The following is a 26,230-nucleotide window of genomic DNA, read 5'->3' on the forward strand; positions in this document are numbered from 1 at the left end:
AAATATATATATATATATTATATATTATATATAAATAATATATATATATATATGAGAGAGACTATATCAAAATAAAAATCTTCTGAACAGCAGAGGAAATCAACAAAACAAAAAAGCAATCTACTGAATAGGAGAAGATATTTGCAAATGATATATCTGATAAAGGGTTAATATCTAAAACATATAAAGAAATTATACAACACCCAAAAAACATAAACAATCCAATTAAAAAATGGGGAGAGGATCTGAATAGGCATACAGATAACCAACAGATACACGAAAAGATGCTCAACATCACTAATCATCATGGAAATGCAAGTCAAAACCACAATGAAATATCACCTCACACCTGTCAGAATGGCTAGAGTCAAAAGGACAGGATGTGGAGAAAACAAAACCTTCATGCATTGTTGATGGGAATGTAAATTGGTATAGCCACCAAGGAAAACAGTATGGAGGTTCCTCAAAAAATTAAAAATAGGAATACCGTATGATTCAGTAATTCCACTACTAGGTATTTACCCAAAGAAGATGAAAACACTAATTCAAAGGGATATATGCCCCTCTGTGTTTGTTGCAGCACTATTTATAGTAGTCAAGCTATGGAAGCAATCTGTGTCCAAAAATCAATCAATGCATAAGGAAAATGTAGTGTACACACACACACACACACACACACACACACACACACACACACACGGAATATTACTCAGCCATAAAAAAGGATGAGAACTTGCCATTTGTGATAACATAAATGGACATAAAAGGTATTATGATATGTGAAATAAGTCAGACTGAGAAAGACAAATACCATATAATTTCATTCATATGTGAGATCTAAAAAGGAAAACAAATGAATAAACAAACAAACAAAAATCAGAATCAGGGGCACCTGGGTGGCTCAGTCAGTTAAGTGTCCGAATTCCACTCAGGTCATGATCTTGTGGTTCGTGAGTTTGAGCCCCATATCGGGCTCTGTGCTGACAGCTCAGAACCTGGAAACTGCTTCAGATTCTGTGTCTCCCTCTCTTTCTGCCCCTCCCCCACTTACACTCTGTCTCTCTCTCAAAAATAAACATTAAAAATTTTTTTAGAAAATCAGAATCAGAGAACAAACTGATTTGTTCTCAAATCAAATAAATACAGAGAACAAACTATTAGTTGCCAGAAGGGAGTAGGGGGATGGGCAAAAGGATGAAGGAGAGTGGGAGATACAGACTTCCAGTTATGGAATGCATAAATTACCTGAATAAAAGACACAGAATCAGGAATGTAGTCTATGATACTGCAATAGTGTTGTATGGTGACATATGGTGACTACACTTGTGGTGAGCACAACATAAGGTATAGAGAAGTTGAATCACTGTGTTGTACACCCGAAACTAATGTAAAATTGTACATCAATCATACTCAAAAAATTAAAAATTTTTTAAAAGCTATGGTTTTCACATAGTGTGGTATTGGCATAAAGATAGACAAATACATCAATAAAACAGAATAGAGTCCAGAAATAGATCCATACATTTATTAGCAACTGCTTTTCAACATAGGCTGTCAAGGTAATTCAATAGGAAAATATCATCTTTTCAACAAATGGTGGTAAACAATTGGATAGCCATATACAAAAAATTATAAACTTCAACACTTATCTCATGCTACATACAAAAATTAATTCAAACTGGATCATAGGCCTAAATGCAAGAGCTAAAATTATAAAATTTCCAGAAGAAAACACTGGGGAAACCTTTAGTGCCTTGGGTTTGGCAAAGGTTTCTTAAAAACAGTCAAAAACTACAAACTGTGAAAGAAAAAAAAATCAATAAATTGGACTTGATCAAAATTAAAAATTCTTCTTCAAAAGATGTAGTAAAGAAAATGAAAATCCAAGCCACGGACTGGAAGTAAATATTTGCAAAACATTAATCTAACAAAGGACTGGTATCTACAGTATAAAAGAAAATCTTGTAGGTGAATAGTAGAAGATGAAAATCCTCCTTAAAATTGGGCACAAGATTTGAACAGATGACAAATAAGTACATGAAAAGATGTTCAACATCATTGGTTAGTGAAATTAAAATTAAAACCACTACACATTTATGAGAGTGGATAAGATTTAAAAAGACATGTTAGCAAAAATGTAGAACAAACTGAATTCTCATACACTGGTGATAGGAATGAAAAATGGTACAACCACTGTGGAAAACAGGCAAGCTCTTAAAAAGGTAAATCAAACAGTCCTAGATATTTACCCCCAAAGATGAAATACATGTCCACACATAAATTTGTACACAAATAACACTAACAGCATTATTCATAATAGCCAAAAGCTAGGATTGATCTAAATGCCCATCAATGGTGAATAGATAAATTACGGTATCTCCACTCAATGAATGTTACACAACTTGTGGATAATTCTGGGAGACACGCTGCATCCTTCCTAGGAGTCCTGGGAGAATGGAGACTCTTACCTATAGCAGGGACTACCTGCTTTAGTAATTCATCTCTGCTTCCCTAAGTCATTCTCTATGTTGTCCCATACCACTCCTGGGATCATATCCCAAATACTCTACCTTCATTCAAGTTTGTCTTCAGGCTCTGCTTTTGTCAAAAAATGCAACTGAATCCATATATTCATCATAAATAAAGTGAATTTGGGTAAATCAACATGAGAAATTATTATGCACCCAGTTTTAAATGTTTACAAATAATGACACAAATTGTGTTTGAGACAATGTAAAGTTTTCTTTAAAGGATTCAACATAGAAGTCAGAAATGTCTGTATCTTGCATAACCCGGTATTGTGCCTTATTAAAGGCACACATAAAATATTTACTGAATGAATGAACATTACTACAGGCAAACTGGCCAATGAACAATAGCCAAAAATAAAATCTACCAGTCATATGCCCAAATCTCTTTGTAATTAGCAAATCAAATCCATCATACCATACTATAAGTAAGTAGGACTCATCCTAGGAATGCAAAGATACTTCAAAATTAGAAAATTTATCATCGTTAATTCATAGTATTTTTTAACTGCTCTTCTTTTTTTTAATTTTTTTTAATATTTATTTATTTTTGACAGAGAGACAGAGCATGAACAGGGGAGGGGCAGAGAGAGAGGGAGACACAGAATCGGAAGCAGGCTCCAGGCTCTGAGCCGTCAGCACAGAGCCTGACTCGGGGCTTGAACTCACAGACCGCGAGATCATGACTTGAGCTGAAGTCAGATCCTCAACCGACTGAGCCACCCAGGCGCCCCTTAACTGCTCTTCTATATTGAATAGACATTTAATAAAATTCAATACCCATTAACAGATTTTTTAATATTGGCAAACTAAGAATTTTTAAAAAACTGCAAACAAAAAAGTATGTCCTTAACTTGATAAAGCATATGTACTAGAAACTTAGGTCTATTATGCACCAGACTCTAAGTTTGTCACTGAGCCTACAGCACTGGAGAGGCAACAGTACCTAAAGTCACAGAGTTTATAATCTACTGGGGGAATACAGGCAAGTAAGCAGGTAATTGTAATACAGCGTGGTAAGATGTTACAAGAGAATTAGAGGGTGCTCTAGTAACATAAGAAAGGCAGCACCACCAACTTTGCTGAAGACAGCTGCCTAAATAGATGATAAATACCTTCTGGGCAAGGACAGAGTTATTTTCATTTCTGTATGACCCAGTATCAAAAACAATGTCAAGACACATGGTAAGTCTTCAGTAAATGTGTTTTAAATGAATGAGCAAATGGAACAAATATTAAACAAAAGGAACAAATATTAAAGAGCAGCCTCAGATTCCTTTGGAAGTCAGATACAGATTGTCAATAAATTAAATGATTTATTATAAATTTGATTTCTTCTAAAGAGTTCATTTGGCTATGAATGCACATGCACCGTTACTCACAGTAGCAATCCTAAATACTCACGGGTACGAGGGATTTGTATTGACTAGTTGAAGAGTTTGTGTTTCCACAGGTTCCACCGCTATTAACATATCTTGTTCTACAGCCATAGGAAGAACAGAATACCCACAATAATCTATATGTTCTCCTAGAAAGAAAGAGAAAGAGTTTTTAACATTGCTAGCAAATGGAACAAGAGAAATTCAAGTAGGTTGACATACAAGAAAAACTTGACCACGAGCCAGGTTTTAACAGAAAATAAAAATACTATGGACAGAAAATGAAAGTTTTCTTTCTCTCCCAGACACCTGAGCCAGAAACTTCTGCTAGCATATTAGTTATTAGTTTCTGTTAATTTTTAGACTTCTTTAAATCTTCACAAGTTTTTTTCTACTTTCTAATTCATAGTGATCATCTTCAAATATTTTGTTTTGTGACTAGTTATATGGAGTATCAAGAACAGTAATCTCTCCTTTTCCTGTTGCTCTTTCATATTACCTTTTAAAATATGAACGGCTGGGGGCGCCTGGGTGGCGCAGTCGGTTAAGCGTCCGACTTCAGCCAGGTCACGATCTCGCGGTCCGTGAGTTCGAGCCCCGCGTCAGCCTCTGGGCTGATGGCTCGGAGCCTGGAGCCTGTTTCCGATTCTGTGTCTCCCTCTCTCTCTGCCCCTCCCCCATTCATGCTCTGTCTCTCTCTGTCCCAAAAATAAATAAAAAACGTTGAAAAAATAAATAAAATAAAATAAAATATGAACGGCTGAAGCCTTTAACACACCCTGCCTTGTATTAACATTATGTGACTCTCACTCTCCTCCTTGTTAGCCAACGTACTCACTAAAGTTGAGGACTTTGCTTTATTTATATTTTTAGCCTAAATAAATGCCTAACAAATTAGACTGGCATTGATAAGTTGTACTGAATGTGCTAGACATAGCTAGGATAAAAAAAAAAAAGAAGCAAGAATCAGCAAAACTAAAAGGCAACTGACAGAATGGGAGAAGATATTTGCAAATGACCTACCAGATAAAGGGTTAGTATCCAAAATCTATAAAGAACTTATCAAACTCAACACCCAGAAAACAAATCATCCAGTGAAGAAATGGGCAAAAGACATGAATGGACACTTCTCCAAGAAGACATCCAGATGGCCAACCGACACATGAAAAAATGCTCAACATCACTCATCATCAGGGAAATACAAATCAAAACCACAATGAGATACCGCTTTACACCTGTCAGAATGGCAATCACTAACAACTCAGGCAACAACAGACATTGTCGAGGATGTGGAGAAAGAGGATTTCATTTGCATTGTTGGTGGGAATGCAAGCTGGTGCAGCCACTCTGGAAAACAGTATGGAGGTTCCACAAAAAACTAAAAATAGAACTACCTACAACCCAGCAATTGCACTACTAGGCATTTATCCAAGGGATACAGGTGTGCTGTTTCAAAGGGACACATGCACCCCCATGTTTATAGCAGCACTATCAACAGTAGCCAAAGTATGGAAAGAGCCCAAATGTCCATCGGTGGAGGAATGGATAAAGAAGATGTGGTATATATCTACAATGGAGTATTACTTGGCAATCAAAAAGAATGAAATCTTGCCATTTGCAACTCTGTGGATTGAACTGGAGGGTATTATGCTAAGTGAAATTAGTCAGAGAAAGACAAAAATCATATGACTTCGCTCATATGAGGACTTTAAGAGACAAAACAGATGAACATAAGGGAAGGGAAACAAAAATAATATAAAAACAGGGAGGGGGACAAAACAAAAGAGACTCATAAATATGGAGAACAAACTGAGGGTTACTGGAGGGGCTTTGGGGGGCGGGGAGATGGGCTAAATGGGTAAGGGGCATTAAGGAATCTACTCCTGAAATCATTGCTTCACTATATACTAACTAATTTGGATGTAAATTTTAAAAAATAAAAAAATAAAGTAAAAAAAAACAACAACAGTGAGGGAGACAAAACAGAAGGACTCATAAATGTGGAGAACAAACTGAGGGTTACTGGAGGGGTAACCAGGGAGGGGAGGGGGGATGGGCTGAATGGGTAAGGGGCAATAAGAAATCTACTCCTGAAATCATTGTTTCACTATATGCTAACTAATTTGGATGTAAATTTTAAAAAATAAAAAATAAAATTAAAAAAAGAAGAAAAAGAATTTTTAATCTGCACTATTTTATATATAATAAGAAAATATAGGAAACAAACTATTCTATGCATTCTAATTCCTCTATGAATCATCTGTAGGAATTTTATTTCCTATTACACCATAATATTTTCTCCAGATTGCTATTTAAACTCAAGGTTGTTATTCATGAGATTGAAATACAAAATAACAATTCGAGAAAGAAATAAGCAAAATAAGCAAGCTCATTTATATTTCCCCAAGACAGGTTTTCATATCTGACTGTTCCTATGGCAAATACTAACCAACTAAGAAACACAAAATGAATGGAAGACAATTCAACTGCACAACTGCATTTTTTAATATTATTAATATAGAAGGTAGCAAATCTTTTCCATATTGATGTAGCCTTTAAAATGAAATGATAAAGTTTTTTTTTTTTTATGGATTGATAGTTTCACATGGAGAAGTGGTTTTCAAAGCTGCCTTTCTCACCAACTTCCTTCAAAGAAGACAATAATATAAAACAGTGGTTCACAAATAGAAAACGCATATTTAAATAGGCAGACCTCGAGGGAGGCACCAGGTTTTTTGTAAAAGCCACAGTGTGGATGACAGCCTTCTGGAAATGACAGATTCCTGCCCCTGTCAAAACTGATGGAATATCCCCACTCCCTACTCCACCCTACCCCACATCCCTGTGACGGGCAAGAAGGGAGCAGGAACTGCTCGCAGGTGAGGAGAACAAGATGATTACATTTTGAATATTTTAATGGTAAGTATAATAATGCTTTAATAACTACAGAAATTCATTTCATCCCAAGCACTAAGTAAATTAACTATATGGGAACATAATCCTCCCCTTTTTTTTAAATCAGAAGATAGTCACTAAATTTACTAGAGTAAGAACTATTCGTCAGGGAAATTCTTAGTTTGGTACCCTCACCCCCACAACTAGATAAAATGGCTCTCCTCTGAGAAAACTGCTTCTTTGCAGGCCTCCTGCAACACTGAAGAGTTGCTGATGTCCTCCTCCACTCTGCTATTACCAGGCCTTTTTCCCATCCTCCAGTTCTTGAAAGGCTCATGCCACACTCTCTCCTCTCCTTTCATCTCTCTCTTAGACACAGTGCTCCTCCCTGAATACCTTAGCTATCTCGTTCCAGCCCCTCTCCATCCCAATCCTGGTAAACAACGTAATCCAAAGCCCCAGCTGCCTAATCTCTTGACCTCCAGAGAACTTGACCTCCTCTCTGCTTCGGCCATCTAGCACCTTGACAAATCCAGTAATGACTATAGACCTTATCACCTGGAACTTTTTCACTTATGAAATTTTAGTTTCAAATAGCATATTCTTTACTAACACTTCCCATCCTGCCATTTCTCTTACTGTTCCTCCCACTAACTTGTTTGTCAGACTGCTTTTTGCCCTCTCTACCTTATAAGCTCCCTCCTGCCTTTCTTCCTTTTTCTACCCAGCATAGATTCCAGGATTCATAACTTCACCTGCTCTCCTATTAGTATATCAACTTCCTGCTGCCATTGTCATTTGCTTGCAACCTCAATTCAAAACAACCTTAGATCAAACATTGGCACCTTGGACTAGCTCAGGGGGAGAAGAAAGAACAACTCTGCAGGTTGGTACTTTTCCAATTCTACAGTCTCCAGCTCTAGCCAGATTTCAATGCTACCCAGAAAACCTTTTGTTCCTCCAGTCATCTCCCTCTCCCACCTTTCACAAGGTTATTTCAAATGTCCCTTCTACTTAAACCCCACCTCCTTCATCTAACCTCCACAAGAACTCCCTCAACCTCTCTACCTAAGTTATACATTTATCTACATCAACCTGCATGTCTTCTGTTAAAAGAATCAAAGTAGCCCTCTTCTGATGCCCCTCTTGCCTTCTCAGGAAATCTGCTCCATCAATTCCTCCCTTCTCAGTTATCTATAATCTCTCTCTCTCCACTGGCTTTACTCTATTCCTCCTCCCTCCCCCATTTAACCATACTCAAACATCCCTTTTAAAAAAAAAAAAAATCCTCCATTATTTGCTTCAAAATAAAATAAGATCACCTGAGTTGATAATCATAATTGTTGGGGGCAACTGGGTCACTCAGTCAGTTAAGTGTCTGACTTCAGCTCAGGTCATAATCTCACGGTTTGTGAGTTCAAGTCCCCCATCAGGCTCTGCGCTGACAGTGTGGAGCTGCTTTGGATTCTGTGTCTCCCGCTTTCTCTCTGTATCTCTCCCATTTGTGTTCTCTCTCTCAAGTAAATAAACATTTTTTTAAATATAATAATAATTGTTGGATACATGGGAGTTTTTTGTATGTTTACATTTTCCATTATAGGAAGTTCTCTTTTTAATCCTCCTTTGACTCCTGTTTTTTTCTCAGTTCCTCATCCTGTTTTCTCTTGATAGAACCTACTCATTCTTCAGGTCACCACCCTTTAAAAAAATTTTTATGTATTTATTTTTGACAGAGAGAGGGAGAGAGAGAGAGAGAGAAAGAGCATGAGTGGGGGAGAGAGAGAGAGAGAGAGAGAGAGAGAGAGAGAGAGAGAGAGAGAGAAGAGACAGAATCTGAAGCAGGCTCCAGGCTCTGAGCTGTCAACACAGAGCCTGAAGTTACCCACCCTTTTAAAAAGGCTTCTCAGTATTCTTCTAACCCAATGAGTAAATGTAAAATCATGAAAATTATTAACCAAAATTTAAAAATTTATCCTGCGGCACAGAAAAATCTTTTCATCTCTCACGAAAATAATATTAACAACAAAATTTCAACAAATTTTCAAAATAAATGGACAAAGTTAACACTAACAACATGGACTGGGAAAGATGCAATTTCCAGATGCAAAAGCTTTACTTGCTGTACTAAGATACATAGGAAATATTCTATTTTTTCATTTTTCTTGGGAAAAATTAATACAAAAAATGTATTAACAGCAATTTAGATCTTACCAAAGGAAGAAACAATTAAGAGAAAGAAATTTTAAAATACCTATTATGTTGACTCTTCCTGGTGCTCGAACATAAAACTTGGGAATGGATCCAAACTTAGAGTTAAACATTTCCTTTAGCTTCATCAATCTGAGTGAACAAGAGTAGAATATTTCAGAATATCTATATAATAGAAAAACCCATAACACACACACAAATTAATTATTCCTAAAAAGAAAAGCAAAATTTTTTACCGACATACTTCTTTGAAAATCCTAGGATAAGACAATACAGTGACTCCCTCAGTGACACAAGAGTATAGCTAAGCACATAGAAAAGTAAAGAAAAAAAAAATGGATATACTCAACAGGAAAAACGATTAGCTTCAGTTGTAAAGAATATAACTTTCTGTACAATTCTCAATGATATTCAGAGAAAAATCTCTTTATCTTAGAAGAAGTAGTATGGCAAAGTATTTCAATTTCCTAGAGCTACCATAATAAAATATTACAAACTGATTGGCTTAAAATAATAGAAATTTATTGCCTCACTATTCTGGAAGCTAGAAGTATAAAATCAGAGTGTTTGCAAGGCCATGCACCTCTGAAGAAAAAACCTGTACAGGTGAATGAAGCCTTCCTTCCCTCTTTTTAGTTGCTGGTGGTAGCCATTGATCCTTAACATTCTGTGGATACAGCTGCATCACTCCAAACTGCCTCTGTCACCACATAGAATTCCCCCTATGTGTCTCTATCTGTATCTCAGCTTTTCGTTCTTATAAGGACACCAGTCTTATTAGATTAGAGCCCACCTTAATTCACTATGACCTCATCTTAACTTGATTACAGAGGTATATAAAGATGCTAGCACAAATAAGGTCATATTCAGAGGTTCTAGGTGGACATGAATGAGGGTTGGGGGGCACTATTCAACCCAGTACAATACAAGTAGTCAAATGAAAACTAGACTGGATATCAGGAGACCACAGTTCTAATTTCAGTGGGGCAAATCCTTTTCCCTTGGCCTCTCTTCTTTGAAATTAGAACTAGATATTCCTTACAGTCCTCTTCTAGATCCAAAATTCTTAAAATAGACTTAATTTTATATTAAGTCAGCTCAATGCACTTCTATGAATACCCGTCCACTGTTTACAGTTCCACATCATAGTGTATCTGAATAATAACACCAGGACAATAAATACCTGTTAAAGCCTACCATATTCAAGACACCCATTAATTAACTGATCTTAAAGATTAATTAGTTGTAAGAAACAGAAAATCACACCAAGGACAGATCAAGGAAAAAGGAAATCTATTATAATGATAGAAAGATATGGAAGGTATTCAAGATGGCCTCCTTGGAATTGGATAGCCATCAGAAACTGTTTATATTAGTGTCTTTGGTTCTCTTTTCACATCTCATTCTATCATCCCTCCAAGACACTATCACTACTCTGCTCCATGCTGTTCACATTTCAGTTGCCTCTGTGAGCCTCTTAGTTTCTATTCCTCCATACCTTCAGTTTCATGACACTGTGGCCTCAACTCTATAAGATTTAACAGCTCCAATGTCCTAAACTATCTGATTAAGTCTCTGTGTCCATTAATTCAAATTCTCAAAAAAGATAATCTGGTTGGCAGTTTAGGTCCCGTATCCATCCTGGTCTATTTTTCAACAAGAGGGTGAGTTTACTGATATAAATAGGTCAGTTGTCTTAGTTACAAATACAATTACTTGGATCTACTCCCTCAGCCGAGGCTGTGGATGACAATAGAAGATGTGGGCAGGGAAACAATAACAATAACAATTAACAGGGATATCAGTAGCACATCATTCAAGACACATTTACTGGATTCCCAGGTAGGTATGGATAATGGTGTCTGCCTAAATCTGAGTTGCCTCATATATCCTCCAAAACGATTTAGCACAAGAACAAGCAAACGATATAAAACCTTATCTTTATTATAACTAGAAACAGAGAATCCACAAACTTCAAGTTACCTATAAGAAAGAAAGAAAGAAAGAAAGAAAGAAAGAAAGAAAGAAAGAGAACCACTCTGACCACTAGAAACTCAGTGAAAAAGAAAAGAGGAGAGTCAACAAAACTAAGATTAATCTAAAACCACAGGAAAGAAAAAATTCCACCCATTTAAAAATGGGAGGTATGGGAGAAGAAAAAATAAAAATAAAATAAACTCATTGATTGTTATATAGGCAACAGGTAAAAGTTAAAACATATCAGTAACCATGATAAAGCAACATTTTTTTAATGTTATCATACAGGTATATGCAAGGATATTATTAAACCACTAAAAAAAATAAATTCTTAGGGGCGCCTGGGTAGTTCAGCTGTTTAAGCTGATCTTGATCTCAGCTCTAGTCATGATCTCACAGTGAGTTCGAGCCCCATGCCAGGCTCTGTGCTAATGGCATGGAGCCTGCTTGGGATTCTGTCTCTCCCTCTCCCTGCCCCACTCTCCCTCTCTCACTCTCTCTCAAAATATATAAACTTAAAACAATTTCTTAGAGAGACCATGGCCTGTGCAGTCAGGTGGACCTAGGTTCAAAACCCTTCTTTGCCACATGATGAAATTCCTTAAGCTCATTTTCTTTATATGGAGTGTAAATATGTATCCCACAGAATTATTTAGGAGATTAAATAAGGGAGTGTGGAAAGGGTCTAGCTTCAGGCTGGCATGAAGGATTTGTTTAAGAAATGCTAGATTCTTGGGTTCCTTACTGTTTCTATTCTAGAGCATGTGAATAAGAACCCACTAAAAGCCATGAGAGATGGTAGGTAATTAAATATTTAGTCTCTTTAGCTGATATCAGGACTGGAAGCACTATTGGAGCACTGGGGTGATCTTAATGATGCTGCTAAACCCTGGTACTCTCTGCCCTGCATCTTCCATTTTATAGACAGGGTTGAAAAAACTTAGGTTATGTGTCTGTCAAATTCTAGATAGAATTATTTAAAATGTTTACATTTTTCAATGAAAGAAAATGGACATAGAAAATAGTAAAAGGCTAAACAAGAAAAGTCCTCTGCTTTCTCAGAGCATTAAAAAAGATACATAAGTATAAAGATAACCAATAGAACAAGAATATAAATCTTCCTAAACACCAAAGAAATTTCAAAAAATATAGGGGCAAAGAAAGCAGACAGATAAATATAAATTGGTAAATAAGGAAACACAGAAACTATTCAGAAACTATATTATAAATAGGGGCGCCTGGGGGGCTCAGTCGGTTAAGCGTCCAACTTCAGCTCAGGTCATGATCTCGCAGTCCGTGAGTTCAAGCCCCGCATCGGGCCCTGTGCTGACAGCTCAGAGCCTGGAGCCTGCTTTGGATTCTGTGTCTCCCTCTCTCTCTGCCCCTCCCCCACTCATGCTCTGTCTCTCTCACTCTCAAAAATGAATAAATGTTAAAAAAATTTTTTTAAATAAAAGAAACTATATTATAATACATAATTATAAAATAAAACGAGTTAAAAATCAAACATGTTAGTTACATCAATAAATGTGAATGGGCCTACCTCACCTATTAAAACAAAAAGACTTGTAATTAGCTCCAAAAACAGGACCAAACTATATGTTGTATACAGACAGCACTAAAACAAAGTCATTCAGAAAGACCAAATATTGAGGAACAGGCAAAGGTATTCCAGGCAAATAGACACAATAAGAAAACAGAGGTAGTAATCCTGATATCAGACATCATAGAATGTAAGCCAAAGAACATATAAGGAAAATTCTAAATGCTAAGGGCTGCAATTCAAAATGAAGGTAACTGTTTAAGAAATACTCTCAAAGGAAACTGCAACCACTTTTATAAGGCAAAAACTATAGACAATGTAAGAAAATATAGATAGAAATACACCAACAATAAGAGACTATAAGATACCTTCCTCAGTATAAACACAGATCAGGTTGGAGCATATGGGTGGCTCAGTCAGCTAAGCCATCCAACTCTTTGGCTCAGGTTATGATCTTGTGGGTTCGTGGGTTTGAGCCCTGCATCAGACTCCGCACTGACAGCATGGAGCCTGCTTGGAATTCTCTTTCCCACTCTCTCTCTGCCCCTCCCCACAGGCACGTGTTCTCTCTCAGTCTCTCTCTCTTTCAAAGTAAATAAATAAAATCTTAAAAAAAAAAAAAAAACCAGGGGCACCAGGGTGGCTCAGTCAGTTAAGCACCCAACTCTTGGTTTTGGCTCAGGTCATGATCTCATGGGTTTGAACACCCTCTCAGGCTCCACAGTGGCAGTGCAGAGCCTGCTTGAGATTCTCTCTCTTCCTCTCTCTGGCCCTCTCCCTCTCTTTCAAAATAAACAAACTTAAAAAAAAAAAAAAAAACAGATCAGGTGGACAAAAGGAAGAAAAGAAAGACCCAAACAACAAAATTGATAAAGTAGATTATGGATGTGTACATATATTTAACATTATACTCTGATAATGGGGAATGTAACTTAAGGACACATGGAATATTCACAAATATCGATCACATATAAGATCATAAAGAACATATCAGTAAATTCCATGAAGTAAAAATACTAAAAACAACACTCTAAACTCAATACAGTAAAACTAGAAATTATTAAAATCAAACCACAAAAAGGTCCTCCAACCTACTAATGTTTAAAGTGCCTTTTAACTCTTGGGTGAAAGAGGAAATGAACTAAAAAAACAGTTCAAAATGAATTTAAAAAAACTTCAGAGAAGGAGGAAATGAACAGAAAGTATAGAATTTCTAATAATAATAATGGCACTATATATCAAAATCTATGGGATACATTTAAAGCAATCAAGAAAGCCTATAGCCCTAACACTTTTGTCAATACAAATGAAAGAATGATAATAAGTGAACTAAATTCTCAGCTCAATAAGCTAGAAAAATAAGAACAAAATGAACACAAAGAAATCATAAGAAAGGAGACAAGAAAGAAAAAAGTAGAAAGCAATTATTCAGGGAATACAAAAACAGTAGACCTAATTAAATTAAAATCCTTACTTTTTTTAAAAAAACTTTTACAAAATAGACAAACCACTAGCTAATTAATTAATAAAATGGCGGCTGATAAAACACAAATATGCAAAATAAGAAATGACAATGGGGAAATAATATTAAGCAGAAGAAAACTAGACAGTACCTAATGAAACTATATTGGCATTCATTTCTACCCAGAAACCCTATGTCTAAGAATTTACCCTGAAGGATTACCCCCAACAGTGTGAAAAAACATATGCATGAGATTATTTATTAAAGAATTGGTTATAATTGCAAAATACTGGAAACCTAAATATTCTTTTATAAAAGAGTTTTGAATAAAGTATGGCCTATTTACAAAATGAAGTACTATGAAATTATAAGAAAAGAACAGTTTTCTAGAAACTTTTCTAGAAGCAGTTTCCAGAAATTTTTATCAAGTGACTTCTAGAATAATTTGTTATAAGAAAAAAGCAAGTGAGGGGGGCCTTAGTGGCTCAGTTGGTTAAGCGTCTGACTTCAGCTCAGGTCATGATCCAGTAGTTCGTGAGTTCAAGCCCCGCGTCAGGCTCTCTGCTGTCAGCACAGAGCCTACTTCAGATTTTCTGTTTTGTTCTCTCTGCCCCTCCTCTGCTCCACCCCCTTTCTTTCAAAAACAAATAAACATTAAAGGAAAAAGAAAAGAAAAGAGCAAATGATATGCTGAGATGGCCTAGAATCATTAACAACCCAGTAGCAATGAGCATTCCCAGTGTTCAGATCTTGGTTTCAAAAGAAACCAGAGCTCATTAAAGAAATTATTCCAGCACCAGGGCAGAAAAAGTACCGTAGAAACCTGAAACATCTTGCTGTGCCAGAAAGTTGGGAAGTGCTTAAACAATGATAGTGACATGTCAAGTCACAAGAGCTCACATAAGGAAACTCCCACTGCCCAAATATTGAAAATTTTGAGCATCAAAATAGCAATAAGGGTAACATATTATAACCCACAGAATAAAATAGAAACCAATGAGTCCACACTGACATAAATAAATGGAAGAAAAGGGAAACACTTCATTGCACTAGAATGCCAAATAATAAATGTTAAAAAAAAAAAATTAAACACTAGAAAATCACCATTTGGTGACCATGATAGTAATAATTGATACTGGCAAGGGTCATCAATGGATGCTAAAACCAGTAAATGAAAGTTTGATAAGAACAGAATATTAACATATTCTTATAGTATTTCACCAAAATATCCTTAGTAATTATGGAAGAAAAGGATAGTAACTTTGCAGTGGAAAAATCAGGCCGGTGTCTCCTTAACCAAGTGATCCAAATGAACAGCATTGACAATGGGACAAATAGGCCTCGTGTGTCTCCTGATAATGATGTACTAAGAAAACAAAATTAATTTTTTAAGTATTCCTACCAAAAATGGATGAAGTGAATCTAATTGTAAATATTAGATAAACTCAGTATAATCATGACTCTTACACAGCTTTTAAATGAAAATGTTAAATATTTTACTTCTCTCATTAATGACAGAACCAGTATGATATTATAACCAGTTGAAGTAGAATCCAAAGTACCACTCATGTACATCAACTAAGGAATGCTGAAATGAATTTACAAACAGATGCAAACCGGCAAAACTGGTTAATAGCTAGGAGGTACAGTGAATCGAACTCCACCAGGCACAGTTTGCAATTTCTGTGGACAAGATTCATTTGCATTGCTCTCAGTTTTCTATGACCTACAGACCTGTAAACAAGCTTGAATATAACAAAAGGCTCCCAGCCACACAGAAATCAGATAACCTAGAAGGGTATTTCGGGCAACTTCTGGTTCTCTTGGGATGTACCCAGTAATCTTCTGGTCTTTTTCAAAGTTTTTTACAATTTTTCCTACAACCCAAATTGAGAGACATTCTATAAAATAACCAATCATGAAATACAAAAGACACAGCAACTGTACCACAATTAAAAAAAAAAAAAAAAAAAGATTTAGGGGTGCCTGGGTGGCTCAATCAGTTAAGCTTCTGATTTCGGCTCAGGTTATAATCTTGCAGTTGGTGAGTTCAAGCCCCGCATTGGGCTCTGTGCTGACAGCTCAAAGCTTGGAGCCTGCTTCGGATTCTGTGTTTCCCTCTCTCTCTGCCCCTCCCCTGCTCACACACAGTCTCTTTCTCTCAAAAATAAATAAACATTAAACAAAAATTTTTTTTTAAGATTTAAAAGACAACAACTAAATGCAACATGTGTCCTAGATTGGATTCTGAACAAGAAAAAAAAAGGTCTTTTTCTATAAAGGACATTAGTGGGATAATTGGTGGTACTTTGAGGCCTGTCAATTAGATAATGCTGTATCAGTATTAATTTCCTGATTTTGATCATTTTATTCTGGTTATGTTGGAAAACATCCTTGTTTCTAGGATACACACTCAAAATTTTAATATCAAAGAGGCATCCATCATGTCTTCAACTTAATCTCAAACTATTCAGGAAAAAAATGTAACAGAAAAACTGATAATGCAAATATGGTAAAATGCTACCATTTGAGGAATCTGGGATAAGAGTAGACAGTAATTTTTATACTATATTTTGACTTTTATGGAAGTGTGAAATTATTTCAAAATAAAAAGTTTATTTTAAACAAAAGAAGCATTTACTGATGCTTTACTAAGCACTCTACTTAGGAAATTAATAATAGCTCTCTAGGGATTATAAAAATCTGGCAGAAAAGATAGTTAAGCTAAAAAGTACAATACAGAGAGACAATAGAATGATAAGCCAGACAAATACAGTCCTTTGGGAGCACAGAGAGAAGATATTTCTCCCTACCATGGGGGAATGTGGATGGTAAAATAAACCTAGAAGGGAGAGCATAAATTCGAGAAGGCTCCTCAAAGAGATAATAGTTAAAATGAATTTTAAAAGATGATGTTAAACAAATGGGACGGGGTGATGCATTCTAGGTAAATGAAAAGACCCAGCATGCTGCATTCAGAAAATTATATTTAGGGTTTTTAATACATCAGAGGAAGAGGCTGGTGGTAATCAAGCCCCAGATCTTAAAAGGCTTGGTATACCATATTGAGGAACCTGGCTTTTAACCCATAGACAATGGATGTGAATACACATTTAAGGATGGAGTGATATTAATCAATTTCACACTTGAAAAACTCACGTTTTCAAGTATTTGAGAGATGGGTTATAGGAAGGCAAAGCAAAAACAAAGAAATCCAACAGACAGCCATTTGTAGTAAACTAAGAGGAAGGGCTGATGGGGACAGAGAAGGGTGAAAATTAAATTAAGGTGATATTAATAAAGTCAAATCCATAGGAATTGGTGACCAATTAGAAGTGGAAGAAAGTGAGGGGGCGCCTGGGTGGCTCAGTCAGTAAAGCATCTGACTTTGGCTCAGGTCATGATCTCACAGCTTGTGGGTTCGAGCCCCACGTTGGGCTCTGTGCTGACAGCTCAGAGCCTGGAGCCTGCTTCAGATTCAGTGTCTCCCTCTCTCCCTGCCCCTCCCCTACTCACACTCTGTCTCTGTCTCTGTCTCTCTCTCTCAAGAATAAATAAAACATTTAAAAAAAAATTTTTAAATAAGAGGGAAAAAGTGAGAAATAGGGAGAAGCATATAAGTCCTAGCTTTCTTGCTTCCATAATTACACTAGCCTCAATAGAGGTTCAAGTTCTTTCGCTTGTGAAAATCATATGCAGACAAACTTCAAGTTCTGCTGAACACAAACAAGGTGGAGTGCTAACAGCAGAGTTAGAACAAGTCTCCTAAAATGTGTTTTAATAAAATAATTTTGAGGTACCACATGTGTCATTTTCCCAGACTACCTCAGGAAGGCAGCCTGTCCATGCCTTCTTGTAACTGCTCAGCACTGGAGGCTTACCATTCAACATTCCTCCCTTTGAAATTCAAATGTATGGAGGCTATAGAAGGAAACAAGAAAAGTATATCTAAGAATAGAAAGAACTGAAGTCTACAGTGTTTTTCCAAGCTTCATACTTAATCCTCTAATAATGAAGGAGTATGGCTGTAATTGGGGAAGTAGCTGTATTTTCCGCTCTGGGTTAGTCACCAGCGAGACTCCATCTCTTAAAATGTAGTCACTTAAAGTATTGCCCACCCCTGGCCCCCAGAAGAGTACAATGAACATTTTCAATGTGAAAATAACAGCTCCTACAAAGATTACACTGTTAAAGGCAGAATTGGCCAAAACATTACCACACAAATTGCTGAATCTGGTGCTCTGAAGGCTTTTGACTTAAAATCCTTGTTTGTTTGTTTGTTTGTTTGTTTGTTTGTTTGTTTTAACAGCAGCTTTAGTAACAGAACTTGAGAAAAAAATATGACTGCAGTAAATGAAGTGGATTTTACTCTATGGATTGATTCTCAGAGGACACTAGGGTGACCATTAAGGCTAGACCATATGCAGAGATGAAAGAATTAAAATTTCAGGAGAGAAATGGGGTGCTTGACTGGCTCAGTCAGTAGAGCGTGTGACTCCTGATCTTAGGGTCGTGAATTCAAGCCCCACATTGGGTGTGGTACCTACTTAAAATAAGCTTTAAAAAAAAAAATTTTTTTTCAGGAGACAAGACATGTATCTTTAGTTTGCCATTGTGACCTTAGGCACAATGTCTGTGCTTCTGTTTTCTCTTCAATATCAGGATGCCTAGTCATGGCATTACAAAAAATATTAATTTTTACTGCTAATTTAAGAATAATTGGTTAATATGTATTCTTATGGTGAAGGGGATCAGAATAATGCCACTCCGAAATATGCCATTTGACATAGGATTACTTTGAGCTGAAGGCAATCAAGAAACAGCAGACACCAGAGGAGCTCCTACCCTCCCTCCATCTGCTTAAAAGCAGGGCATAATTTCTCCCTTGCCTCTGTGAGGTTGTCTCTCCTCCCCTCTCCCACACCAAGAGAGGACTCATTACTGAAGACCTCACTGACTGGGGTGTACATGAACAAAACTTACTATAATAACCCTTACCTTAGTAAGGTTTCCCCCATATAGTCCCACAACTCACCACCCCTAAAAGCCCAAACCGCTTTCCTTTGTCTAGTCACTTCTCACAATCTATCATCCTCTGTTAAAATGGTATATAAGCTCCTAGAACCAAAAACTTCTTAGGATTTCACTTTTTTTCTTAAGTTTATTTATTTTGAGAGAGAGAGAGAGAGAGAGAGAGAGAGAGAGAGAGAGAGAGAGAACCAGCAGGGCAGGAGTAGAGAGAGAGGGAAAGAGAGGATCCCAAGCCGACTCCACACTAAAGTGGGGCTTAAATTCATGAATCATGAGATCATGACCTAAACTGAGATTAAGAGTTGGATGCTTGACAGATGAGCCACCAGCTGCCCCAGGATTTCACTTCTTTTCTGTGAAGCCCCCTGTGTGTGTGAAATAAACCTTTTCTCCTGTTAATCTATCTCTTGTCAGTTTAACCCTCAGAGCCCAAGCTACTAAACCTAAGAGGGTAGAGAAAAAGTCTTTCCTCCCTCATAATGGTAATTTATGCGAGCTTTATGCCTCACTTTCCTCAAATACAAACTGAGGATAATAACAGAACTCACAGCAAAGGTTTGTTTTGAGGGTTTTAGAAGCATGAAATAATTATTAGTTATTATTATAACTGTTATTTTGAAAATTTAATAAACATTAAAAATGGCATTTCAAAGTATAGATAATTGTTATTAAAAGGGGGGGGCGGTTAATCCTACTTCAATCCTTCCACCACAATAAATTCCTCCCGATCAGAAATTCAAATGTAAAAATGAAACAATAATTATATTAGCGATCTTGGAAAATAAAATCATGATGGTGACAATAAAAATAGTAGATGGTGGAGTGCCTGGGTGACACAGTGGGTTAAGCCTCTGACTTTGGCTCAGGCCACGATTTCACGGTTGGTGAGTTCGAGCCCAGCGTTGGGCTCTCTGCTGTCAGCACAGAGCTCGCTGGACCTTCTGTCTCCCCAGCTTGTGTGCATGTACACGCTCTTTCTCTCAAATAAAAAATAAAAACATAAAGAAGGAAAAATTGTTTTAAATTGTAGATGAGCTGAATAGTAGAATGAAGAGCTGACGAACAAATTAGTGAGCAAGATAAAGCTGAGAGAAAGTAGATATTAAAACCAAGTTTACAATTATTTAGAATATAACAAAAATTAGGGATTTATATACCAAAACTTGTAAGATGCAACCATAATGGTACTGGCCTTCAGTGAATATAAGAAAATAAGAAATAATGAGAATAAATGAAGTATGCATATAGCACAAGAAACTAGCAATACAGAAATGAAAAGAAATGACTTAAAAGATAAACGTAGAATTTACTGAACTAGGGGGAAAATAGCAGACATGGTAAAAAAAAATTACAAACTGGTTCTTTGATAAAAACAATAATGTAGAAAAAAGTTTTGAGTCTCACTATATAAAATCAATATGGGGCACGTGGATGGCTCCGTCGGTTGGGCGTCCGACTTCAGCTCAGGTCATGATCTCACAGCTCCTGAGTTCGAGCCCCGCGTCAGGCTCTTTGCCAACAACTCAGAGCCTGGAGCCTGCTTCAGATTCTGTGTCTCCCTCTCTCTCTGCCCCTTCCCTGCTCATGCTCTTTCTCTCTGTCTCAAAAATAAATTAAAAAAAAAAAATCAAAAAAAAATTTTTTTAAAGTAAAATCAATATGAGAAATAAGAGACAACCATAGATTCAAAAGAGATTTTAAAAAATTTTAATCTAGACAAAGGGGTGATTTTTTCTTCTTAGTACAAATTTCTAAAAGTTGACAGAAGAGAAACAGAAAAAGTAGTCAGAAACAATCCCCTTAATAAGGCCCAGAAAATGTTATGAGTTAGTTCAGCCAGACCTTAAAAGAAAGACAATTCTTTGTTTTTATAAATGGTTCTAACGGTAGGAGCTGTGGAAAGCCTTCCCATCTCATTTTAGGAGGCCAGAATAACCCACTTGCCAAAACAGCCCCCAAAAGCAAAATATAGGCTACTATCACTTGTGGAAACAGAGAAAAAGTAAATAGAATATTGGTAATGTTAATCCAATACACATTATTTTATAATATTTGTAACCAAACAGGAGTTTTTTCCAGGAATATAAAGATAGCACCAGAAATCTATTGATGAAATACACTATTCTAACAGCATAAAAGGGAAAAACTATAATTCCATGATCCTCTCAAAAATATGCAAAAAAAAAAAAAGATTCAATAATCATTACTAATAATTTTTTTTTTTTCAACGTTATTTATTTATTTTTTGGGGACAGAGAGAGACAGAGCATGAACGGGGGAGGGGCAGAGAGAGAGGGAGACACAGAATCGGAAACAGGCTCCAGGCTCCGAGCCATCAGAGCCCCAGAGCCTGACGCGGGGCTCGAACTCACGGACCGTGAGATCGTGACCTGGCTGAAGTCGGACGCTTAACCGACTGCGCCATCCAGGCGCCCCATTACTAATAATTTTTAAATAAAATTTAAAATAAGAAAAAAGGCCATGGACATGTTAGAAAAGAAAAAAAAAATGTCCTAAATTTAATAAAGGCTATTTACCAGAAATAGTAAACATTTTATTTGATGACAAAATATTAGAAGCTTCCCCTCTGAAATCAGAATCAGGACAAAAGTGCTATCATTCAACACTGTACTAGAATACATAAAGTACAAAATGTCTACACAACAAAAGACATCATCAAGATTAAGGAAGAGTGCTAAACTGGGAACAATATATATATTACATACAAAACAACAAATGGTTTATATCCAAAACTACATACATTCATTAAAAAAAATCCTCACATACATAAAGAGTTCCTTAAAACCAACAAGAACTAGATAATCTAATAGCATCTCTTTTTTGCAGGGCAATTTGGCAGGAACTATCAAAATTTTAAATATTTATTAACTTTGACCCTGATTCCATTTCCATAAATGAGCTTCAAGAAGTATCCACAAAAATGTTCAAAGATGTTTACTGCAGCATTGTTTATAAGAGTGAAAAATTTGAAACTTTAATGTACATTCTAATAGTTGAGTGGTTAAATAATGGTATTCATAGTATGAAATCTTCTCAGCTGTAAAAACAGTGAAATAAGTCTGTATGGACTGATATGCCAAGATCTCTGAGAAATATTGTTAAGTGGAGAAAAGTAACAGGAAAAACAAATATGATTTGACTTTTATGAATATAATGATACCACTTTTTTTTTAATTTTTTAATCTTTATTTTTGAGAGACAGAGAGAGACAGAGTTCACGTGGGGGTGCAAGAACAGAAAGAGAGGGAGACACAGAATCTGAAACAGGCTCTAGGCAACGAGCTGTCAGCACATAGCCTGACACAGGGCTCAAACTCACAGATCATGAGATATAATGTTACCATTTTTGTAAAAAATGGTAATAATGATGTAAAGATACAGTGATACTATAAGGATAAAATGATATTACAAGAATATAAACCAAATGGATAACTTCTAAGAAGGGAGTAAGAATTGGCAGCACAGGATAGGAATCAGAGACTATATTGAAGAAAGGAACTGTAGGATTTTCAAGCTTTAATGAATATATATATATATATATATATATATATATATATATACCCGAGAGAGGCGGGCAGAGGGAGAGAGAAAGAGAGAGAATCCACACTCAGAGCAGAGCCCGACGGGGGGCTCAATCCCATGACCCTGGATGCTCAGCTGACTGAGCCACCCAGGTGCCCCAAGCTTTAATGAACATATTTTTAAATAATACAAATCTTTCATATTAAGAATGCATTCATGCAGCATCATTATTCATGGAGCCAAAAAGTACAAACAACTGAAATGTCCATCAACCGATGAATAAACAAAAATGTGGTGCATCATACAATGGAATACTATTCAATCATAAAAAGGATTAACATACTGATAACATGTTACAACATGGATGAACCTTGAAAACATTATGTTAAGTGAAAGAAGCCAGTTCACAAAACCCCACATATTACATGATTCCATTTATTTGAGATGTCCAGAATAAGCAAATCTATAGAGACAGAAATTATATTAGTGGTTGCTTAGGGCAGGGAGCTGGGGGTGATAGTTTAAAGGATACAGAGTTCTTTGGGGGATGATGAAAACATTCTAACTTTGATTATGGAAAGGGCTGTACAATCCTGTGAATATACTAGAAACCATTTAATTATAAACTTTAAATAGGTGAACTGTATGGTATGTGAATTATATATCAATATATATCAAAGCTGTTACAAAAAAAGAATAATAATCCAAGAAACCAAAAATTAATTCTAAAAAGAAGAAAAAGAGAAGACACACCACTGCTGAAAATGCAAAGCTAGAATGTGAAGCAGTCTTACGGTACAGGGAACATGCAAGATTAGAAGGTAGAAAAAAAGAGCTTCTATTTCTATTTGATATTTATATAAAAAGAATAAAAAAGAAATTAAGATTCCTGAAGTGTTTAATGTGGTTGACTAGTGCCTTTACTCAGATGGTCATGTGCCCTGTGAAACTGAAGAGTCATTCTAAAGAAACAGCAGGAATTCCCAAGAAGACAGTCTGGCCTTGGGGGCCTTATGCATTTTTCCCCCTTTAGCATATTGCAATATATGACCAGTTAGGCAGGTTTATAGATATACTATCTAGATTTAACTGAACTCATCCTGCTAAAATGAGTAAGTGGCTGAAACACTGCTTGAAGCTTATAACTGTATTTCATGCACAAGTGAAAAGAAAGTGGCAGAGCACAATTATCTGACTGTTACTATGATCTCTTCAGCAGCTTGCACAGAATGATAAATATTAATATATACCTGTTGCATGAATGAGTATTATGGAAGTCATAAAAAGGCAAGAAACAACTCTAAGGAAACCTAGGAAACAATTCTTCACTTTTAGTGAAGTACATGTTACCACCATTCCCCTTACCCCACAGGGTAACTATGGAAATATCAAGCATTATGATTAAATCATATCAAATGGAAACACAGAAGAAATTTATACATGGATATGTTTTATGTAAAAAACTAAACTTGACAAGGGTAAAGATTGTTTCCATATGACAAATTCCTTATGAATCTTATTTCACAACGTGTCCTAATTCATTCAAGTATGTAAGGGCAATAGTACCTCGCAAGGCCAGAGACATAGGTAGTCTAAAGCCCTGCTGGTCTCCATAACCAAAAAGTATGTTTCTTTTAGCTAACTAAAGACCCAATGTTTGCTTTCTTAAGGGTGAAAAAAGCATCTACAAGTTTTAGGAAGTTACAATATTATCAACTGTCACAGGACAGTGAGAAACCAGGAAGTAGGGAGAGCTAAAGGACTTAACGTCAGAGAAAAAAGTTAACAGGGAAAAACGTAAAAATTATAAACAGCAAAGGGAGACAGAAACCAAACTTAGAAAAGCCTACAGGCTAATATGTAGCAGGTTAGAGACTTCACTCTGAGATTTCTGGCCTAGGTCGGAAGTATTTCTACAAAGTATCTGCAAGATGCCCTCAAATGAAACGATCCTCCATTAGGTATCATTAAGCAACGTTATCCTGTAGCTAGGTAGTGGCAGCAGATTAAGTCCGTAAGTGACAATTCATAGATTTTATGGTTTATTTAAAAGGATGCAGAAACCAAGGTATGGGAGGGTTGTTTGGAGGGTTTGGTTTGGGGCTTTTTGCATGTTTGTTTTCAATGAGTATTTTAGAAAGGAGACTTTAAAAAGCACTATCCGCCGGCAGGCAAGAAAAAGAAAGAAGGGGTTCAAAGTTAATTTGGGCACGTCTGCTAAAGCCCAGCACAAAGAGTGTACCACCTTCAGCAAGAAAGAGAAAAGAAGGAACTGCATGGATGAAGAAAAACGTTCAACCCTTGGTAGGAATCAGGGTGGAAAGTGTTTGCGGCGTGGTCTTTCTCTCAAGCCCAGCCGCGCGGCCTCAGAAAATCCCAGGGATTCTGTCCACTCCCGGGAGCAAAAGAAGCCCCCAGCGAAGAGCCAGAAGTCCTGGACACTGTCTGCACCTCGCCTACCCGGGCGATCCCAAAACGCGTCATCTCCTCTCCCCCACCTGGGATGTTCTGCCACTCGGACTCGACGCGTGGCAGGGCCCTCCGTAGCCATGTTTCGCTAGATCCTTCTTTCTTCCAGTGTCAACTGGCGAAACTGAGCTCCCGAGGTAATCACGAGACATCTGCTGCAGGCGTCTTTTCTTCCGGGCGACAGCAGCCCTCACCCTGCGGAAATCCTGCAGCTCTGCTGAGGTGGCCGCTTCCAGTCGGCCCCGCCTACGGCTCCTCCTCCCTGGGCTCCAGGGCTTGGTGCCCACTCAGCAGCTGTCAGGTACAGCCGCCGTGCTGCTCAGCTCCGGGGGACCCGGGACTCGCGGGGGCCCCTGTGCCCAGCGCTTAGGAAGAAGCTAAGGAGGTTTATTTTCTGCGCCCTGGGGCTTAACTCTGAGAATACAATCATAACCTATTGCCCCAGGTTGCTTTTTCCGTTCCTTTTTTTCCCCTTCTTTTTAAGGGTTTTTTCTTTCATGACCAGCAGCTACACCCCTAAATAACACTAAATTTTCAGTTATTACCTTTTGTGTGGATTATTTCAAAATCGGGCGGTAAAAAATTGATGCAGCATTTGATTTAAACACTTTTGCTTATCGAGGCAATAAGAATGGAGGCATCAGTGGAACTTCCCAGAACACAATAGTGAAAAGAAGAAAATGCATGTCTTTTGGGGTGCCTGGGTGGCTCAGTAGGCTAAGCGTCTGGCTCTTGACTTTGGGCTCAGATCAGTATCTCACCGTGGGTGAAATGGAGCCCCGGGTCCTCTGTGCTTTCATTGCAGAGCCTGCTTGGGATTCTCTCTTTCCCTCTCTCTCTCTCTGCCCCTCCCCCCACTTGCATGGGTTCTCTCTCTCTCTCTCTCAAAAAAAAAAAAAAAAACACTTTTTAAAAAAGAAAGAAAATACATGTCTTTTAAACTGCAAGAGCCTTTGCATCTGGTTCAACCCCTTCATTTTTTCAGTTACCTAGAGAAATCCCAAATGCCCTACTCAAAAAGCATATCATTCCCACCCCATCATTCTACTGTATTTTTCTTTCCTTCAGATTTCTCATAAGTTCCATATATTTATTTTCTTTTGTACTATTATCTGTATCACCATCTCCACCATCACTACCACTACAACAAAGTAAGCAAGTTGAGGGTAGGAACTGTATATCTAGGTAGCACCTG

The 26,230-nt window shown here is 37.0% G+C and overlaps 1 protein-coding gene across 2 annotated transcripts in view; it reads right to left on the minus strand.

The window, feature by feature from the left end:
• Positions 1–26,230, minus strand: part of GALK2 (galactokinase 2) — a 140,115-nt gene that overhangs the window by 106,550 nt on the left and 7,335 nt on the right. Inside the window, exons 1-3 of one of the 2 annotated variants that reach the window (XM_058737793.1) lie at positions 25,065–25,255; positions 9,054–9,142; positions 3,933–4,056 (exon numbers count right to left, since the gene is read on the minus strand). In XM_058737793.1, the coding sequence (XP_058593776.1) occupies positions 3,933–4,056; positions 9,054–9,142; positions 25,065–25,117 (266 nt within the window). In that variant the 5' untranslated portion in view covers positions 25,118–25,255. Of the gene's footprint in view, positions 1–3,932; positions 4,057–9,053; positions 9,143–25,064; positions 25,256–26,230 lie in introns of those variants that run through there. The other variant, XM_058737794.1, reaches the window with a different exon arrangement.

The sequence above is a fragment of the Neofelis nebulosa genome, chromosome 7 (genome assembly GCF_028018385.1).
Source record: "Neofelis nebulosa isolate mNeoNeb1 chromosome 7, mNeoNeb1.pri, whole genome shotgun sequence".
NCBI classification, from domain to species: Eukaryota; Metazoa; Chordata; class Mammalia; order Carnivora; family Felidae; genus Neofelis; species Neofelis nebulosa.